Source organism: Moschus berezovskii, chromosome 9 (genome assembly GCF_049115385.1).
Source record: "Moschus berezovskii isolate FMDL1 chromosome 9, NW_MosBer_1.0, whole genome shotgun sequence".
NCBI classification, from domain to species: Eukaryota; Metazoa; Chordata; class Mammalia; order Artiodactyla; family Moschidae; genus Moschus; species Moschus berezovskii.
In genome coordinates, this window is record NC_142468.1 from 1,234,656 (window position 1) to 1,256,070 (window position 21,415).

A 21,415-nucleotide genomic window follows, 5' to 3' on the forward strand; every position below is an offset into this window, starting at 1 on the left:
TGTCCCCGGCCCTGTCCCCAGCCCCCCTGTCCCCAGCCCCCCTGTCCCCGGCCCTGTCCCCGGCCCCCCTGTCCCCGGCCCTGTCCCCAGCCCCCGTGTCCCCAGCCCCCCTGTCCCCAGCCCCCCTGTCCCCAGCCCCCTGTCCCCGGCCCCCCTGTCCCTGGCCCTGTCCCCAGCCCCCGTGTCCCCAGCCCCCCTGTCCCCAGCCCCCTGTCCCCGGCCCCCCTGTCCCCGGGCCTGTCCCCAGCCCCCCTGTCCCCGGCCCCCCTGTCCCCAGCCCCCTGTCCCCAGCTCCCCTGCCCCCAGCCCCCCGCCCCCAGTCCCCTCTGCCGCCCCAGCCTCTCCATCTCGCTGCTCTCCTTTTGCTCCACGTCCAGGTGCCTTTCCCATCACTTGGGCTCAGCAGTTGTACTATTGTTCTTCCTGTCGGGTTCTCTGAAATCCAGCCCACACCTTTTCAACTCCACATCCTGAGTCAAGTGTTTGAAAGCTGTTATTTCATGTTAATTAGAAGTTCTTTTTCCGCCAAAAAGCTTTGCACAGAACTGCTCTCCCGAGCTGCAGCCTAGAGACGAGGCTCTGGCATCCTGTCCAGTTACAGGAGCCATGATAACTGCTCTCAGAGTCCCAGCTGCCTGCTGGGTGGGGAAACCTACCCCCCACCTCCTGGCCCTCCGTGGGCAGGCCCGCTTCGAGCCTGGCTCAGTCAGAGGACCCGGGGGCCTCGGAGAACCCAATGTTGTCCCAGCAGGGTGGCCCATTGGCCTGAATGGCTTGGTGCCCAACCATCACCCGTGAGGTCTGTGGCATCCAAGCAGGTCTCCACCACACGCTGACAGGTGGCTGCTCAGCAGCCCTGCTTCCTCTGTAACACGTCTCCCAGGTGACCTGTGTTTGCTGGAAGACTCTGCTGGAAACGTGGGCTTCCCTGGTGGCTCAGTGGTAAAGAATCTGTCTGCAACGTGGGAGATGAGGGTTCCATCCCTGGGTCAGGAAGATCCCCTGGAGGAGGGAATGGCAGCCACTCCAGTCTTCTTGCCTGGAGAACCCCATGGACGGAGGAGCCTGGTGGGCCACAGACCATGGGATTGCAAAGAGTCAGACACGACTGAGTGACTCACATTTTCATTTTCACTTTAACACTTTCTGGTGAAAAAGTACTGCCACTACCTTCTAGACTCATGAAGACACTCATGAAGCCAACGTCTGCCTCCTTAAAAGCCCTCAAGACAGCCTGAGTAGTAGCCGTTCCCTGCGGGCAGTCCTGGAAAGGCCTCCGGAATGTCACTTCTTGTTTTTGAGCTGAAGCCAAGTCCTGTCTCCATCTGGCCTCGCTCTCTCTGCCCGCCCGCTGGTAGGCCAGGCCCTGCCGCCCTCACTCCTTGGCCTGTGGTTCTTCCCCCTTGGCTTCTGCGGCCCCAGGCTTGAGGGGGCTGCAGCCCTGACCCCCGGGGGTCGCCAGCGCCTGCTCGGGCATCCGGGGTCATTTGGAGGGAGGGGATGGTGCTGAGCCATCTCGAGCTCGGGTGGTGCCTCTTAGGACCAGCCTTATTGCACCTCTCATAGGGGAAAAGAGAACATCCTCCTCAGAAGTGCCTGCCTTCGAATGTGTAGTCCGTAGTGAGGAATCCTTCTATAGGTCTAACTTCAGTCACTAGAAATGTTTTTCTTTATCTTCTGTGGTTTAGAGAGAAAATGCTGATTTGAAGCTTGTTGACCTCACGGTGCTAAGCACTGTGGAAGGGAGGCCAGAGAGAGACACTCAGATTTCTTGTCGAAGGGAGATAAGCACCACCGGCCGAGAAGGGTCCTTACAAAGGTGACAGTGAGGTGTTCGGTAAAGGGCCGAGCAAGGGCACACGGGAGACTTCAACAAGCAGGAGCTCCTCCCTGCCTGTGTCTTCTTTTTATTACCAGCAAGCACCATCTCACAAGGACGTCCCTGGTGGTGCTAGTGGTAAGGACCCACCTGCCAATGTGAGAGATGCAAGAGACTCAGGTTGATCCCTGGGTCGGGAAGATCCCCTGGAGGAGGAAATGGCAACGCACTCTGGGATTCTTGCCTAGAAAATCCCGCAGACCGAGGGGCCTGCAGTCCACAGGGTCGGAGAGAGTCGGACACAACTGAAGTGACAGCACGCTTATCATGCGCTCGCAGTTAAGATAAAGGTGTGGTTAACTGGCGTCCGTGGGAGACTTATTTGATGAGATGGGGTTTTGCTGAATTTAGGAGGTCTCAAGGAGAGACGTGGATTAGTGGTATTGAGGTTGAGAACATGGCACGTACTCTTAGAGTTATGATAAAAACACAGACTTTGGTGAATTACCTGGGGCTTCCCAGGTGGCTCAGCGGTAAAAGAATGCGGGAGACATGAGTTCAGTCCCTGGGTTGGAAAGATCTCTTGGAGGAGGAAATGGCAACCCACTCAAGTACTCTTGCCCATGGAGAGAGGAGCCTGGCAGGCTGCAGTCCATCGGCAGACACGACTGAGCGCACACGCACGCTCTCCACGCTGAATCACGTTGGCAGGAGTAGAGAGCCCGGCGGAAAACATGGCGCCAAATGGGGTGGTGACACAGGGTGGCCTGTCGCAGTCTTGAAGAGCCCGATAAGGAATTTTGACTTATCATTACAGTCAGTAAGGAATCATTGTACTTTCTTGAGCCGGGAATGAGAATGATTTTTAGATATTTCTTTATAATGTGATTTCTTAGAGCCAGGAAGGTGAGAGGACAGCCAGACCATCAAGATGGTACCTGGCTTCAGGCTGAGGCTTCACAAGGGCAGTGGTGGTGAGCCCAGGGACCAAGGGAGCTGCGGCCAGAGGGAATCAGCAGACTGTGTATGCAGAGAAACTCTGGGAGGCCGGGAAAGGGAGAAGGGGCTACGCTGAGTGCCTTGGCGGTCCGGACGGAGCCGTGGGTAGTGCCAAACGGGGAGAGAAGTTAGTGACTGTGGGTGACTTGGTGAAGTCCTCGCCCCTTCAGAGTGGGGCTGGAGCAGACCACAGAGGGGAGGCCTTAGCCCAGGCCCCGCTTCTCATGAGCCCTCGGTCCAAGCTGTCATTTCCTTCATGCAACGACAATCACTGTGTAACGTTACTGATAGATATTTATATCAACCGAGTCACATTGCGTGTAGTTTTGTAAATAAATCAAAATTCATTTTTGATGGATTTTTGAGGTTTTGCAGATAAGTTGGTTGTGCTCTAAAAAGTGCTCTCTTGGTAAAATCTCTGTGTCCTGAATGAAATTAGCCACTCGGATGCTGTTCACCTGACCACCCATGCGGCGCTGTGCCGACATCATCGTGGTAAAGCTCGGGCAAAGCCGGGTCCTGCCCCGTGAGCTCTGGAGCCCTCGGCCGCCGTGCTTCCCTCGGGTCCAGCCTTTGGACGCCCGCTTCTGTAAGGTGGCCACAGAGTCCCTTTCTTAGGGGAAAACCCACACGGATGTTGCGGCCACCCAGCAGGGTTCCACAGAGCTCCCGGCCACCCGTGCTGTGCTGCCGGGCCCCGGCCTGAGCGCTGTCCTCCCCTGTCTCCCCACGCAGACTGCTGTTTTCCAAAGTGAAGCTGGAGTCCCTCTCCCGGGGCCCCGACGAGGCGCTCCTCACGTGTAAGCACATGTTACAGATCTGGAAATCCTGCTACAACCTGACCAACCCCAGGTAAGAGGCCAGGCGTGCGTCATGTGGGCATCGCATGGCGTCCGCCACTCCGCTGTCCCTGCCCAGCATCTAGCAGGACGGACTCTCTAGCCCCGTGCACCCCCGGCCCTCGCGGTGGAGCCTCACACGCTGTCTTTAAGGGGAGTTTTTCCTGGTCTGATGAACCCACCAAGTCATGGGTTTCTTATGCTTTTGCCACCACGGTGGCCCGATAGGCTCAATTCCAATCGGTCTTCTCTGATTTCGCTCAACCAGCCATTTACACAATTCGTTGACGAGTCTTACCATCTTGCTAGTGATTTGTGGATAGACTAGTCAGTTATATATTCTCACAGTAATATTTAAAAGACCTGAGTGGATAACAGGCCACATCCTACCAGGGAGAGCAGAAACTGCTATTGGGGTGATAAAGGGTAATTTTCAAGAAGCTGAAATCATGACTCAAACAATTATGCAGGAAGCATGTATCAAAGGTTTTATTTATCTCATTGACTAATGAAGGAAGCGATAAACTGTTAAGACCGATTCAAAGAAGAATTTGAAAACTAGATATGCTGAAGTGAATTTGCAAATAAATATAAAAACAATAATATCCTATAAAACAATGAAATGTATTGTTTGGAGTTACCTTCTCCAAAGACACTCCAAAGATTGTGTCTCAGCCAGACAAAATTGGTCGGTTTTCCACCCAGCAACTTTGCCACCCAGAGCTGTGGAACGGCCTGGCCAGTCTCAGCCAGTCAAGGCCACGCGCCGCACAGGCGGACTCTGTGGGGAAGGTCCGCTAGGCGGCCCACCAGTCCTTTCCCAGTACATCCCCGAAAAACATCATCTTCAAGTCTTGGGCAGTTATTCCCAGCAAATGTCTGGATTACAAAGTGTGCCCAGACCTGTGAAGGAAGTGATTTAAGGAAAAGGGGACCTGGTGATTCAGGTGAATTCAGACAACCACTCACACACTCCAAATATGTTCAGGTTCACAGCAGGATGTATGGATAGCCTGCCTTCTACTCTGAAGAGTCGAGTCTGAAATATATGTCATGGATGTGTTCGGGGTTCGGCCCAGCCCCTGGGAGGCTGGCATGGGAGGGGGTGTGGGCTCAGGCAGGGCCTCCACAAGGACACTGGTGATGAGACCGGGGCCAGGCGACATCAGGAGAGTCTGGGGAGACTCCAGGGGAGCGAGAAAGGGAGCCGGGGCTAAGCTTCATGCTCCGAAGGGCTGGGCGGAGCGCACAGCCGCTGGTGTGACAGGAACAGGGAAGAGGTGGTCGGTAACTGGGGAGCGTTAGTAAAGTCTAGACCCTGCAGAGCAGGGCTGAGAAGGTGAAGGAGGAGAGGGCCTTAGCCGGCGCCGTCTCTCATGAGCCCCCGGTGTAGGCAGGGAGGCCAGCACAGCCGTCTCCCCTCGGTGGGGAGACACCCAGAGACTGGCCTGCTCCCTTCTGTGGCTGTGTTCTGGAGATAAAGATCATTCTACTTTTTGGAGAAATCTATCTTCTCAGTCTGTAGGCAGCAATAGGAAACGTCCGCATTTCTGTCCCCGAAGCCCCTCTCCCGGTCTCCCGGCAGCAGCAGGGTTCGGGCGTGGGGAGGGTCTTTGCCACGAGCCAGGCCATAGGCGACACTGCAGAGCCGGCTGCTTCCCACTGGAGCTCGTGCCTTGGTCTGTGTCCCCTAGAAATGAGGAAAGAAATCCACCAGCTCGCGCGTTGCCAACTTTCCCTCTGTTCTCCACACCTCTCCCACCTCCCCACATTTCCTCCCACATAGCAACCAAGAATATTGAATGTGAGGAGAAAAAAAAAAGATCGCAGAATCGGAGGCTCTTTAAAAATACTTCACCAAATGCCTGGGCTGTGTGCATGCTTCCTCTGTCTCCCGGAGGATCTTCGGGCGGCACAGGGTGGAGCCTGGCTTGGGGCAGGGAGGACGGGGCGGGGGCTGCCCAGGACCCTCAGCTTCTCCCTCAGCCTCAGGGGAGGGGCGGCGGGGCGGCAGCGCCTGCCTAAGGAGCTTCCTGTTGCTCTTCTAACTGTATTTTCTCTGGGATAGCAATAAAGCGTTTCTCCCGTGGCCCTCCCTGCTGTGCAGATTTAGACACCCTCCCCGCGCTGTTGGGAGGATGCGGCCCTGGCACAGAGCAGGGCATGGTGCAGAGGTGGGGCTCGGGAGGGACAGCGCCCCACGGTCCCCAGATCAGGGCAGCTCTGGGCCTGGCAGCCCCCAGTTGGGTCACACAGGGTTCTAGAAAAGGCCAGAGGTGCATGAGCGGGTGGGTGAGAAGCAGCCCTGCCTGGGAAGCAGAAAGCCCTGAGCAGAAAGCTCCCTGGCTAGAGGAGGCTGGCTTCTGGCTGCAGAAGGTCCTCGCTGACTTGGGGCTCAGGCTCCCCTGCATCTCAGGTGTGTTGGGGGGAGGTCTCTGCTCACCCTCAGGGTCTCCCCCCTGCTCCTGCCCCCACGAGCCCCCCCAGGGCTGGCACTGGCTCCAGAGCAGGGAACCTGGGGCGCAGAGGAGGACCCCGGGGCATCACAGGGCCAGCCTGAGGCCGGACCTTGCTGAGTGCTCCCTGCACCCCACCCCTCCTTTCAACTCTGGCTTGAGGGAGAGCCACACCTGAGCTCAGGCCACAGAGCCATTGCGGGGGCTGAAACCACATCTCCTGTGAGCGCAGGGTGCGGGGCATTCTCCTGGGTGTGTGCGTGGCAAAGTGCTGGTCACTGCAGAAAGTGGGGTGGGCCTCCTGAGGCCTGCACGGTGCGCTTGCCTTTGGGACAGAAACCCACTTCACTGTCCACCTCCTCTCTTGGGGAAGCGCACAGCTCCGGCTGTTCTTGCACGTGTTGACCTGGCCACTCAAGACTGTGCGACTTCGGCCAGAGCCTCGCCAGACAGCCCAGCAGCCTCCCCGCCACGTGGAAGCACTAACCCCGTCTGTGTGCTGCCGGGCCAGGCTGTTGATACATTCTTCTCAAGCCCTGTCTCAGTCTTGCAAGACGGCTGCTGTTCATTCCACTTATAGGAAATAAAAGTGAAGCTTTGTGAGGTTACAGATCCTGCCCTAGTTTTCTCATCCAAACAACTCGTACATCTTTGATTCAGTCCCAGGTCTCCTGAACATCAAGGCTCTCTCCACCGCCTGTGCGCCTCTCTGAGTCGACAGCCAGCTTCTCTGCCTTTAGTTTTTATTATTAACCACTCTTCTCCCTCTTGTGACCACCACTTGAATCATCCATCATGTAGTCACATGATTGGAAGAAAATTTTTTCTTCCTAAGTCCCATTTCAATCACATTAATGCATAGCATATACATGTTGAAAGGAAAAAAAGACAAGTTCTTTGCTGTAACCTCAGCTGGGAATGGGAAATCCCATTTCATGCTAATCAGTTCAGTCGCTCAGTCGTGTCTGACTCCTTGTGACACCATGGCACGTCAGGCCCCCCTATCCTTCACCATACCCCAAAGTTTACTCAAACTCATGTCCATTGAGTCAGAGATGCCATCCAACCATCTCATCCTCTGTCGTCCCTTTCTCCTCCTGCCCTCAATCTTTCCCAGCATCAAGGTCTTTTCAAATGAGTCAGTTCTTCGCATCAGGTGGCCAAAGTATTGGAGTTTCAGCTCCAGCATCAGTCCTTCCAATGAATATCCAGCACTGATTTCCTTTAGGATGGACTGGTTGGATCTCCTTGCAGTCCAAGGGACTCTCAAGAGTCTTCTCCACACCACAGTTCAAAAGAATCAATTCTTCGGTGCTCAGCTTTCTTTATAGTCCAACTCTCACATCCATACATGACCACTGGAGAAACCATAGCTTTGACTTATTATGCTGTCTAGGTTGGTCATAGCTTTTCTTCCAAGGAACAAGCGTCTTTTAATTTCACGGCTGCAGCCACCATCGGCAGTGACTTTGGAGCCCAAAAAATAAAGTCTCTCACTGTTTCCATTTTTTCCCCATCTATTTCCCATGAAGTGATGGGACCAGATGCCATGATCTTCATTTTATGAATGTTGAGCTTTAAGCCAACTTTTTCACTCTCCTCTTTCACTTTCATCAAGAGGCTTTTGAGTTCCTCTTCACTTTCTGCCATAAGGGTGGTGTCATCTGCGTATCTGAGGTTATTGATATTTCTCCCGGCAGTCTTGATTCCAGCTTGTGCTTCTTCCAGTCCAACGTTCCTCATGATGTACTCTGCATGTTAAATAAGCAGAGTGACAATATACAGCCTTGACGTGCTCCTTTCCCGATTTGGAACCAGTCTGTTGTTCCATGTCTGGTTCTATTACTTCCTGAGCTGCATACAGATTTCTCAGAAGGCAGGTCAGGTGGTCTGGTATTCCCATCTCTTGAAGAATTTTCCACAGTTTGTTGTGATCCACACAGTCAGAGGCTTTGGCATAGTCAATAAAACAGAAGTAGACGTTTTTTCTGGAACTCTCTTGCTTTCTTGATGATCCAACAGATGTTGGCAATTTGATCTCTGGTTCCTTTGCCTTTTCTAAAACCAGCTTGAACATCTAGAAGTTCACATTCCACGTATTGTTGAAGCCTGGCTTGGAGATTTTTGAGCATTATTTTGCTAGCGTGTGAGATGAGTGCAATTGTGTGGTAGTTTGAGCATTCTTTGGCATTGCCTTTCTTTGGAATTGGAATGAAAACTGACCTTTTCCAGTCCTGTGGCCACTGCTGAGTTTTCCAGATTTGCTGGCATATTGAGTACAGCACTTTCACAGCATCATCTTGTAGGATTTGAGCTAGCTCAGCTGGAATTACATCATGTCCACTAGCTTTGTTCATAGTGATGCTTCCTAAGGCCCACTTGACTTCACATTTCAAGATATCTGGCTCTAGGTGAGTGATCACGCCATCGTGGTTATCTGGGTCGTGAAGCTCTTTTTTGTACGGTTCTTCTGTGTGTTCTCGCCACCTCTTCTTGATGCTAATAGTCACCAGTATTTTGGAGGAACTTTCCTTCGTGCGAAGTGTGCTCTCTTTCATCTTCACAGCAGCCCCAGAAGGTGGGCAAATGTTGTGTTCTGTCAGACCCTTTTTCCTGACGAGAAAGTTGGGTTCAGGAGTGAAGGGTTGTTTGCGTGGTCCTGCCTTAAGATGCCTGGGAAATGGTCCACTTTCCTCTCCGAGGCCCCCCTGTCACATCCAGTATCTATCGTGTACCGGCACTCTCGCAGAGCCAGGAAGGGACACAGCTGTGATGAGCTCTAGTATTCTGACTCCCAGTCCCCCACCAGCTTTCCTCTTGCTGTTAGAGGCTTTCCAAGAGAAGTTTCCGGTTTCCAGAAGAGCTTAGCCATCAGTAGAGTTTACTCTGGATTTTCAGTCCTGATTTAGGGGAGCAGGAGCTGACGGATGTGTACATCTCCATGTGTGGATCTCTGCAGCTCATGGGCAGTGGATTTGAGGCTCCTTTCGGTTTTCTTTCCCTAAACCTTCTACTGATACTACTGCTGGGAATGGTTTTCCCTTCTTTTCTGCCGGCCTCCTTGGGAGGGGGTCCTGGCACCTAAGGGCAAGCCAGAGAGGAGCGGAGGTGACGGGGCTATCGGGGGAGGTGGTCTGTAGAGGCACCCAAGCAGACGTGTCCCAGGGAGAGGAGGGCTCGTGGGGGGACAGGCCAGAGTGAGAGCGCTAAGCAGCCTCGAGGCCGGCCAGGCCTCCCCGGCCCCTTCTCCCTCCTCCGGTGGATCACGGTGAAGGCCAAGTCTGCAGCATGTAAGCGAAGTGCTGAAACCTGCTTAAAGCTTCCAGTGGGATTCTCAGCCACTGGGTCAGGGCGGAAACAAAAGCGTCTCCCTGCAGACCAATTATTGTTGCTTATATACCGCGGAGATGAAGGGAGGGATACAGCCGCACGCAGTCTCTCAGCTGGTGGGAGGGGAGCAGGTCCACAGGTCCTGTGGCCTTACCGGGTGGTCTCCATAAGTCGAGATTTTGTCTTAGCAGGGGTTTCTAACACCTGGGGTTGGAGGTCCTTAACTCAGCTTCCCCACACCTGCCGTCGTGCTAACCCCAGAGGCACGCCTGCAGGCACGGTGCTCATCAGGACCCCTGGGGTGTGCGCCCAGAAGTTGTAGCTCTTCTGTCTGCATGGCCTCAGTTCAGCCTGACTCGTGTGTATGTAGGAAGACAACCTTCATCCTCATCTCACAGGGAAGTCACTGAAGCACACAGAAAGTGGCCTTGATCGGTGACCTACCATCAGAGACAGATGTAGGGAGGAATCCAGACTCCTGGCCCGGCCGGGTTCCGGGACACAACACGGCACACGGCAGCCAGCCCTGTGCTCTGAAGCTTGGTGCAGTGGGAAGCCTGGAACAGACAGTTCCCACCCTCTTACCAAGGTCCAGTTCACTAAAAACCTAGGCCCATCCTTCCTTTGCAATTCCAACACCTCCCTGTGTGTCCTGGAATCCCCAGGGTGATGAAAAATGTCACTATATTTTGATATCACATCTTCCCAAAACTCCTAGGTGGGGACATGTTGCAACATTCAGATAATTAACTCTTTGTCTAATTTTTATAGTATTTTTGTAATATTTGTATTAAAAATACATACCTGAACAGAACAATGCTAGGAACATTCAGTTGGTAATGTGATTAATGCAATTTTGCACAGACTTTCATGCTATCTTCTGCCCAGAGACATTTATTGTTTCTCAGACATGGAAATAACTAATAGAATAGTTTCCAAAAAACATGTATCCAGTGATGTCATAAGTATAGGCTGACAGTCTGTACTGAAGCAAGTTTCCTTCTGTTTCCTGTGGATTTCTCTAACTATATCACTGGACGTGGAAATTACAGCCTGCAAACCATATTAAGTTTCATAGCAAATCTTGTTTGTACCACTTTTAGCAACAGCTGCAGAGAGGAAGGAAATCGTGTCCCTTTATTGTAGAAGTTGAATTTCTTGACAATAACAACTAAAAAAATCATCCGTAGAGCCCCCAGATTAAAAAAAAAAATGGATTGAAAGAAAAGCATTAGACTCAAACCTCAAGAGACAAATATGCACCTTTGATAGAGTATCGTGATGAAAAAAGAAGGCAGTTGTTTTCTTTGTTTTTGCTGATGGGCTTGTAGGAATTAGAGGGGGGAGTAGTGTGAGCTAAGGTCTGTGAATGAATGGCATTTCACTCCCGTTAGGCCTGTATGGTCTCCCCGTGACTCACCTGAGGAGTGGCCAGTCCCGTTTTGCAGGAGCAGCCTGCGGGGGTCGGTGCGGGACTCTGGCTGGGGGCTCCAGCCGGGAGGCTGCTGGCAGAACCCGCAGCGCCATTCCTGAGGCTGTCTTCTCCTCTCAGGAGCGCTGGCCGGGGGCTCTCTGCCAGCCCCCCTCCCCGTGCGCAGCCTCACACTCACCTCGTTCATTAGATAGAGGTCTCAACCACACCACTGAGCGTAAAGGCTTGTTCTCGGGACCCCAACGAGGCCGTGGCCGAGATCAGCCTTTGAAAAGTAGGGCCCAGTGGTTCTTGAATTCGGCTCGGCATTGGAACCAACGGGGGAGCTTTGAACACTGGCACTTCTGAACTGTTGGGTCGGGCAGGACCCGGGCCTCAGCGGTTTATCCAGATGCCCCGGGTGGTCTTTCTGGGCAGCCACTGCCTGGAAGCACGCGTGTTGAGCGCGGGTTCCGGGAGGATGGCGTGCTCACGGCCCGGCAAGCCTGTTGCCCAGCACCGGCGCCCAGCAGTGTGTCCCCGTGGAGAGGAGACGCTGGCTCCACATTTCCATTTCCCTCACTAGCGCGGGCCCGTGGGTGCGGTTTGAGGCGCACTGGGGATACGGATGCTGAAAGGAAGCCGGTCCAGGGAAAGCTGGACGTGTGATGACAGGTGACAAGGTGCCGAAGAACGTCAGAAACGCATTTCAGGCGTGGGGATCGGGTGCTTCTCTTTCCTCCCCCTGCCCACCTTTCCAATGACTGACCTTTGCAGCTGTGTTTTGCAGTGATTCTGGACGTGGGAGCAGCCTCTTAGACAGAACCATTGCTGACAGACGACAGCTTAATACAATCACTCTGCCAGACTTCAGCGACCCCGAGACAGGTGAGACTGAAGTGCCAGTGGGGCTGCGGCGGTGTTAACCGGAGCTGGGCGGGCTGGCCCCGAGCCCCGTGGGGTGAAGACCCCGGGGCCCAGGGTGGGGAGGCGTCCCCAGGGAAACGGGCCTACCTCCCGCCTGACGGGCCTTTTCCCCAGGGTCTTTTTCAAGCCTGTGTTCATGGTGGGGGCCGTCCTATCCCTTGCCAACATAACTCTTTGAAATCTTTGTTTTTCCCCTTGCTCTTGGAGCCAAAAATTCGAAACTAAAATTAGACTCTTACCATCCCCTTCAAGCATCCCTTGGCTTTTGTGTTTCTTTGTCTCTCTTTAGATTTCAGACTTGCTGAAATCAAGGTTTCGGTGTCTCATCCATGGCACCCACGAACACACTTCCACCCCGCAAAGAACCCCTGCAAGAGGGCAGCTGGGTTCTGAGCCTCCGAGTCTACTGACCCTGAGAGGAGGCCTGCCACACTTCCTGCCTCTCCGCAGATATTAGCACACCAGTTCGCATCTGTTTCTACAGTTGCCTAAGCACAGGGCAGGTAGAGATACCTCTGTCATCTCCAGAAGTGCAGACAAGTAATTTTTGATAGGAATAGCGACATCTCAGGGGGCCGTTTGGAGGCCTCAGCGGACCCACCGACTATTAAGACGTGCCCAGCTGTGAGCCTGAGGCGGTCCCGCGTGTCGCTGGGAGCGGCTTTGCTGCCTCCCTGCCACCAGCATGGCGCTCTGTCTCTGGGTTAGTCCTCCTCCGGGTGCCCCCCAGCCTCCGGGGGTTGTCCTCACAAGAGGAGCCTCCCGGCCCCGGGTCCTGACCCAGCCCCTCCAAAGAGCCAGAGAGTGGCCCTGAGCCTTCCGCGGGAGTCACCCTGGAGAGTCTCTCCCCGGGGACGGAAGCCAGGCGCAGACCTCGCCCGAGCTGTTCTCCCAGCTGCCTGCCTTGCCTGGCTAGGCCCCCTTTTCCAGACCTCAAGTCGGCTCAGGAAGCCTGACCGCAGGGCCCTGGGGCTCCCTGGTCAGCAGAGCGCTGGGAGCAGCATGAATTTAAGTCAGTGCCATTTACCAGCCGCCGCGCCAAGTGCAGGCCGGAAAGGCCACAGGGACTCGGCCCTGCAGCGGCCTGGGCCCCGGGCTGGGGGCCAGTCACTGGCAGGCTTAGATGTGAACCAGGCCGACCCTGAGCTGGGCTCTGCTCACAGTCCAGTCCCACTGGAGGGACGTGCGTGACCCCTTGCTGCAGAAAAGGGAAGGTCAGGCCCTTAGGCCCCGCAAGGCGAGGCTCGGACCTCCAGGCAGAAAAGACAGGGAGGTGATGCTCACCAGTTCCTAGCAGCTGCCGCCCGGGGCCTCTTCCCCCTCAGGACCCTGCGAGGACCCTGGTACAGAAGTCAGAGCCCCTGTCCTTCCAGCTGGTCAGGGCCTTCATTTGCTCCGAGGTCCCCAAACTTTCGTCTGCATCACAGTGCAAGCAGACCGCAGAAACTGAGCGAGACCCTCAGGGTTTGTTCTCCCTGTTGCCTGAGGAGCGTCCTCCCCGCCCCCGCCCCCAGCCCTCGGGAGGCTCCCTCCTCAGAGGAGACCTCAGCTGCCATAGCATCCAGATGAGGAGTGTCTCATGCCCAGTGGGGGTGGCTGCCCTTGTCCGTAGTGGGCACCGCTGTCCCTGAATCCTGAGCTGGGGTGGGGTCCACACAGCTGGGGTGCAGGCTCCCAGGTGCTGGCCAGTGACCGTGTTATCGTGTTGTTGCGGTTGTACTTGCCACAGGAGCCCCTCCAAGACCCTTCTCACCCGCCCTGCCCGGGAGCCCAAGTCATTGGTTTTAGCACCATTAGTACTTACCAGGAGGCTCAGGAGCCGGAAAAATGGAAGGCCATGTTAGCAGACCTTATCAGCGACAGACTGGTCATAAATGATGGCAGAACATTCTGAGATGATCCTTTAAATCCAAGAGACTTAGAAAACCTTAAACTAGACAGACTCTCCTATAAATGGAAAAGGTGCCTCCGTCTTGATGAATAAAGGGCAGTTTTGTTCAGCTGAACACGTAGGCAGTTCCAGGAGGGCAGCAGTCCCTATTGGAGCGTCTGTGTGAACCCATCTCCAGAATGACCCACGAATTTAGCTCAAGCTCTGATTCCGAAGGTTCCGTAGGGATGCTCTGCTTCCTCCCTGCCCTTCTCCCTCGCCTTTTCCTAAAGATAACCGTTTTTATTAGCTTTTGGTTTTCCATCCCATGCAAATAAGCTTAGACCTTATTTCCCACATCGCTTGACTTGAAAATAGCAGACTGTGTCTGGGCTGCTCGGCCCCCGTGGGGGTCCCTTCACGCGTCCCCCAGTCCCCCTGCCTTCATCCGCGGAGAGTGTCCTGGGGCTTTTTTACAGCCCCACAGTCAGTGGCTTTTCTAAGTGCCCTGAAGGACCCAAGCCTCTGCCAGGAGCACAGCGGGTGAAGACACGTGCCCGGAGGCGACCTCCCGCGGTCACGATGCTGCCCACCCCATCACCCCGGCGCAGGAGACCCCGTCTCAAAGCCACAGCCCCCCTTGGATTGTCCCTTTAGTTTTTCAGAGCTAAAATTTATTTCCCTTTTATTTATTTTTAAAATTTTCTATTGTGGAAAAACTTCAAATATACCAAAATAGAGATACTAATGCCATGAGTCCCCATGTACCTACCACTGCTGCTAAGCTGCTAAGTCGCTTCAGTTGTGTCCGACTCTGTGCGACCCCATAGACGGAAGCCCACCAGCTCCCCCGTCCCTGGGATTCTCCAGGCAAGGACACTGGAGTGGGTTGCCATTTCCTTCTCTAGTACCTACCACTAGCCTCCAACAATTCCTTTTTTTTCCCTTTATCTCTGCTGTCCAACACTTAGTTTTTGTAAGGTATTTTGAGGCAGATCTCAGATATCATATTTTGCCTGTTAAAATTTCAATGTATGTTTCAAACTGATAAGAGTTCTTTAAAAATCTAGCCAAGGTACCCTCATTGTACATCTGGGTCGTGATGAAGTTCAGGCTCAGTGGTATTCATTCTGAAAGGTGGGTAACTAACCGGGAGGTCTGTTTCCTACCCCTGCAATTATCCAGATGCAGATCTGGACCATAACACGAGGTGAGCCCAAGTCCAGATGCCTCGGACTAGCCAAGTCCACTGTGGCCAGAGAGCGGACGTTGGTTGTATTAAACGGGTGTGGCAGAGTGAAATCATCTCTGGAAGAATCCGCTTTCCCTCCTAACATCACCTCGCAGTCCCCTTCTCTCCCCGCCCCACCTCTATCGCCCAGGAGGTCCTCGCCATCAACAGACTCAAATGGAATGACAGTCTTTTAACTTTGAAGCTATGAGTCATTGTTTTTCTTTGGAATAAGTTAGTTCCTTAAAAAGAGGATGAAGAAAAAAATTTTTTTTCTTCCTTTTGCCTTCAAAGCAGGGTGTGGAGTAAGGGGAGTTATCTTTAATCATTGAGGGATATTGCCAGACACCTATCCAAAGTAAAATGATTCTTCCACCTTGAAAGTTTGCCCCATTTTGTCCAGGAAAGTTTTTAATTGTTGCTATGGTGGTTCTCCCTCCTGCGGTGTGTCTCTCCAGCTGAAGACAGGAGTGACAGCCAGCCCGGCCTCCGCACCCAACCGTGGCCCAGCCTAGCGCGCTTGCGCTCCATTGCCACGATGCTGGGACCTGGCCCGGGGTTGCCCCTCAATAGCTGCACCGAGGAAAACCTTAGTTTTCAAGTAAATTTTATATAAGTGCTTCTCATAAAAAACAAATCAAGGAAAAGTCAAGTTTTAATTCTTTCCAACTGAAAAGCAAATAGTTTCTTTTCCTCTAGAATGTTGCGGATACTATAGGTTAAAGACGTATTATTTTCAGTGGATCGTACTGCTGAATCTGTGCCCAGGTAAATCTGAGTTATTTTTATTCCACGGTGTTGTTGCAGAACAAATAATAACCAGTGGAAAAACAGCAAATTTGCTTTCTTCGAAAAGCACTTGTATTCTGTTGTCAAGTAGAGGAACCAGTGTGCGTTACATGACCTCGTTTTCTTTGCAGCCTGTGTGAGTGTATCACAAGCTGGTCTGTTTTGTGTGTCTCTGCAGTGCCTTTGCCCTGACCCTTCTGTTCTCTTTCGCTCTTTCAGCGTCAGACTCCTCCTCCTCTCTTCCGAGAACCGGGTCTTCTCTCCACCTGTCTGTGTCTCCCTGCCTCCCTTCTCATCCCAAACCCGAGACCTTTGCGTGGCCCCCTGCTGCGCGCTCAGCCAGTGACCCGGGCCCCCGCCAGGAACCCTCTCTGTGTAAACATGGTTTATGTTTGGTTTATTTTTTCCTTTCTTGTTAGACCTGCTTCATTTGCCTGATGTTTTATTTTCTGATAATCTTCCTAACTGATAAGCTGGGTAGCAAACTCCATCAAATTCAACTGACAGAAAATCTTGCTAGTTTGAAAACCCAAACGCTGCCTGGGGCAGAAGACCATGTTGTCTAGTTCCTCCGAAAAGCAAAGGAAACCTGTTTTGAGCAGGATCAATAGAAGTTTTTCTAGAACACTGCTTCTGGCTCTTGGGCACTCCTATGATTTCCTGGAGTTGATATCAATGCATAAAGATCTTATTTTCTTAAAAAAAAAAAAAAATTAGAACTTTCCTAATTATTTCCGGTTTTCAATTTAGACATGAATTCAACAAGTATGTCATCATCAAGGTCGTATTCTAAAGATATCGGTCATCTGCCTTTTAAATATGTGATTCTCAGAGCTTAGGGTGTGTTACAATCACCCAGAGAGCTTTGAAAACTGCAGATTCCCCGGGTCTGACCCCCAGAGTTTGCGATTCAGGAGCTGGGGCTCAAGAATATGCATTTATGAAATACCTTCTCGTGATTCCAGTGCCAGTGGGTTGTGTCCTGCATTTTGGAAAACAAGACTATAAATTGCTTTCCATTTGCAGGGAAAGAAAATGTAGGGCTTGTGTCATGAATCTAGGCAGGGAAATTGAACAGTGTTTTAATCTAATCCTGCTTTTAAATAATAGGGACATTTGAAAGTCTGTTTTGGGTCCTGTCAATTAAAAGAAAAAAAGATCCCTGTATTAAAATGAGACACCAGTTGATAAAGTCCTTAAATGGCCCCTCAATGTGGGCCTCACCAGGAGATCCACCCTTGTTCTTCCACTCATTTATTTAATGCTCACTTTACCTGCAACACAGCCAGAAAATTTAATCTCTATATCCATGATTTCTAAGGGCTCATCTTTGGTCCAAACGCTCAGTTATATGCTGAACAAAAGCTCAGCATATGAAGAGCTGCTCTCCCTAATGTGCTCATATTTCTGATGGCGACCTGCTGTGTTAGACTCACTCACGCACACACACAGAAAGGAGACTATCATCTAAAATAAATCATTTAAACCACGAAACACTCTGACCTCACTTATCTGCATAGTAACTGTTCTGAACGCAGCCTCAATGACAATCCCACTTTTACAAAATGGAAGATGAGGATAATGTTTATAAACGGCTTACGTTGTTTTTAATCTACTTCTTAAAATAGACATTTTCCCTTAATACAATGATTAGGAGCAGTTGCCAACTTTGGTTTTTTTTCTATTTTGGTTTTTCCAGAAAAGTTGTTTTTTACATTGACTTTTGCCCAGCTTGAGGCTGGAGTTCTTAAAATGGAATCTTACTGAGCCACGTGGCTCAGTTGTAAAGAATCCACCTGCCAGTGCAAGAGATGCTGGTTTGATCCCTGGGTAGTGAAGATCCCGTGGAGGAGGAAATGGCAACCCACTCCAGGATTCTTGCCAGGAAAATCCCATGGACAGAGGAGCCTAGCAGGCCACAGTCCACGGGGTCGCAAAGAGTCAGACACGACTTAGTGACTGAACAATAACAAGAAAAAGTGTTCCAGAATGACGTTAGATATTCCCACCACCCCTTCCCTTCTCGTTTGGGTAACAAAGCCACCTACCTCCACACCCGCCAGTATTTACCTCGTTGCATCCCAAGAAGCCCTGTGTCCCTTTAAACCTCTGAGGTCCAGCCTCTTCTGGTGGGACACCTGATATCAGATTAATTAGCAAATGGGTAGGGCAATGCGCACCCACTGGGCTTTCTGCTGAACATATTATGCACCAAGCATCGCTCAGTTGTTTATTCTTCACAAAGCTCTGAGTCACCTTCCGTCCTTAGGGAGCCCCTTGCCGGTCACCAGGTGTTCTAAGACTGACGCACCCAAGGATCTTGCCTCCCAGCCACAAACACAGCATTCAGCTAGAGAAGGGAAAACATGCCACACATGCCTAGTAAAGGCAGAATTTCTTGATTAAAATTATAATAAATTTGAATGCCAGCTCTTTCCCCTAGAACAGATAGCCTAGACCTAAAGCTTCATGAATCCCACCCCCACCCCCAATCCTTTGACTTCACAGAATCGAACACTAGCCCAACCCTACAACTGCTGGAATCATGAAGAGGTTTAATGTGTGGAAAGATCTGAAAATTGCTTGTTTGATTATTTTTCCCTTCCCTTTGGAATTTCCTGCCCTGGAAACAAAACAGTCCATGAATTGGTCAGCTTTCACGTGCTGACTGAACATTTAAACACGGAGGGGAATGCCCAGTTGGCCTTCCTTTGCTTTAAAAAAAAATCATTGTTAGTGGAAAAACATATGTAACTCTTGAGTTGAAATCTGATTCCAAACAACCAGACTTACAGCTGGAAGGTTATGAGAACTCCGTTTGCTTTTTTAGCCTTAATTTTGGTTTTTCAAATGTTTGTTTCTCGGTTTTAACTTTGGTTTGGTTTGTTGTCCCAAGGGAACTCTCCAGAAGTACACTTTCATGGTTTTCCCTCCCTTGTTTCAGTTAGTAAGTAGTTTACGGATCTATTAACTTTTCCGAGGGTCTCCGGAATCACGCTGCCCTCCACCGTGCACTGTGTGTTGTGGCTGTTGATCCCTGGGAATGTTCAGATGGCCTGGACCCTAAGCTGCCACCCGCTTGCTCACGCCTCCTGGGGCCCAGCTCTCGCGAGATTCTAACGCTTCCTGCTGCAGCTTGGCTTTAAATACGGAGGAGGCAGCACTTGTCTGGGAAGGACTTCAGAAGGGGGCTTTGCAGGAGAAATGCCCGAGTGAGGGCGCCGGGCGGGGGGGGTGTCAGCAGAAGGAGGCTTTGCAGGAGAGATGCCCGAGTGAGGGCGCCGGGGGGGTGTCAGCAGCCCCGCGGCGACTGGTAAAAATGGGAGGCATCAGGCTTCCCTGTGAGGGCCATCTGTAGATTTGGGGTAGCGGGAACTAGCTGAATCTCAAAATCCCTTTCTGGTTCAACCCTTATTGCTACATAGGAAAAGTGATTCCCTTTCCATACGGCAAAATGAGGCTTGACGTGTTTATCAGTTCAGTTCAGTCGCTCAGTCGTGTCCGACTCTCCACGACCCCATGAATCACAGCACGCCAGGCCTCCCTGTCCATCACCAACTCCCGGAGTTCACTCAAACTCATGTCCACAGAGCCGGTGATGCCATCCAGCCATCTCATTCTCGGTCGTCCCCTTCTCCTCCCGCCCCCAACCTTTCCCAGCATCATACAGAGGTCTTAATCCTTTCGATAAAAACAGCCCGAAGTCTCTGGAAGGCCAGGGGAACCTGGGCTCAGGGGGCAGTTCTGCAGAGGAGCCCATGCAGCCCATTTAACCTTCCTGGCCTTGGATTCCTCGCCTGTGAGGATCTCAATTTGCTTGTTATTCTGTTCACACACCCAGGCTTCCCAGGTGGCACTAGTGGTAGAGAACCCGCCTGCCAATGCAGGAGACGCAAGAGACACCGATTCGATCGCTGGGTGGGGAAGATCCCCTGGAGAAGGAGATGGCAGACCACTCCAGTATTCCTGCCTGGACGGAGGAGCCTGGCGGCTACAGTCCATGGGGTCGCACAGAGTCGGACACGGCTGAAGCGACTTGAGCACGCTGTTCACACACGCCTCTGTGGTTTACCAGGCGCTGATCCTGATTTTAAGCCTCTGCCAGCCCCTGTGGCTCCCAGGGGGCAGTGACCGGCCAGGCGGGGAGAGCTGGCCTGGACCGTAGCCGCCGGGCCACCCCCCACGGTGCCGTCACTCCTGAGCTGAGGAGCCCAGGCGCCCCCGTGCACGGGCACCTACCCCAGCAGTCGTCATTCTGGAGGGAGACCTGGCTTGATGTTCTGTTCTCCTCTCTGAGAATGTGCCTGCTCGTGTTCCCAGCTTCATTTTGTATCACCGATTCTGGTGAAAGTGCTGCTCTCCTTAGGAACCCAGAGAAGAGAATGATATTAAGGGAAACACACACAGCTCAAATGAAGCACGGTGAGAGACAAGGCCGGGGTGGTGGGCGCTTTATTATTGACCTTGCATTTTCTGACATTTAAAAACATCCGTCAGGATCAGGAAGTGACCAGTTGGTGAGGTAGTGACTGACTCCACCCTCTGCCTCTAACAGAAAAAAGTCGCTTTTTAATCTATATATGAAAAGGTCACTCTTATGATGGCCCCACTGCTTTTGAGGGGTGGCAATTGAAGTGTAAATGTTTTCTTGCTCTCTTTTTATTAAAATAATTCTCTTTAAAAAATAGTTCTGGCTTCCCTGGGGGCTCAGATGGTAAAGAATCTACTTGCAACGTGGGGGTCTCAGGTTCCATCCTTGGGTTAGAAAGATCCCCTGGAGGAGGGCATGTCCACTGACCCCAGTGTTCCTGTTTGGAGAATCCCACGACAGAGGCTACAGTCCACCGGGTCACAAAGGGCGGACACGACTGAGCGACAACACTAGACGCTGCCGCCTGTTCACTTAGATAGTCCTAGGATGTCGTTCTCTAAACGAGGTTGAATGGCAGTTCAGGAGGTGGACACGGCAGTAACGCGGCCCTCGGGCTGACGCCGGGCGTGTGTGTGCGGTGAGCCTTCTCCCGGCCGCGTCCGGACGAGCCGCTTTGCCCAGGGGCGGGCTCGGGCGGGACTGGGCAGCGGGGCTGGGGCGGGTGGGGAGCCTCCCCGCGCAGTCCTCCCGCAGGCGCTGCCCCCGCCCGCAGCCGGCCCCCTGCATGCCTGCGGAGCGCCCGCCTGCACCTCGCAGCACGCCGCGCATGCCCCTGCCTCCCCGACGCTTTCCCCGGAAAGGACCCCCTTCCAGGAGGAAAGCACGTCCCCTCCGGTCTGAGCTGTGCTTGACACTGTGAAAGTCACTGGGAGTGGAGACCTCGTCCTGGGACTGGGGGTTGGCCTGTCCGGATGTACCTGGCTGTCTTGGCCTCCTTTTCACACAGGGAACAGGGAAAGTAGCTACGAGAATAGCTCCAAAGCCACTGGTCCGCAGAGCCTGCGAGCAGGGGCCTCGCGGAGGGCGGAGGCGGCTGGCCCGCAGTGGCCGCTCCGGCCGCTCCGCCCGCGCACCCCGGCCCCGCCGCTTGAGGGCCGCCCGCTGCAGGGGCCCGCGTGCGGCAGGCAGGCCTGGACGGCCGTGCGCGGAGCCCGCCCCACGTAGGGCAGGACCTCCTCCAGCGGAGATGGGGCCCGTCCTAACCCCGGGCCGCGGGGCGGCGTGGAGGGACAGTGGCCCGAGGTTTGAAGGGTCCGGAGCGCGGCGGCTGACAGCGCGGGCCCCGTGCCTGCTGCCGGCCTCACCGCTGCTC

The 21,415-nt window shown here is 53.0% G+C and overlaps 1 protein-coding gene across 8 annotated transcripts in view; it reads left to right on the forward strand.

The window, feature by feature from the left end:
* Positions 1 to 21,415, forward strand: part of TTC7B (tetratricopeptide repeat domain 7B) — a 270,335-nt gene that overhangs the window by 207,756 nt on the left and 41,164 nt on the right. For 2 of the 8 annotated variants that reach the window (XM_088839369.1, XM_055436431.2), the window contains exons 16-17: positions 3,554 to 3,670; positions 11,645 to 11,742. In XM_088839369.1, coding sequence (XP_088695495.1) covers positions 3,554 to 3,670; positions 11,645 to 11,742 — 215 coding nt within the window. Of the gene's footprint in view, positions 1 to 3,553; positions 3,671 to 11,644; positions 11,743 to 15,890; positions 16,047 to 18,567; positions 18,619 to 21,415 lie in introns of all 8 variants that reach the window. The other 6 variants (XM_088839370.1, XM_055436432.2, XM_055436426.2 and 3 more) reach the window with 5 other exon arrangements.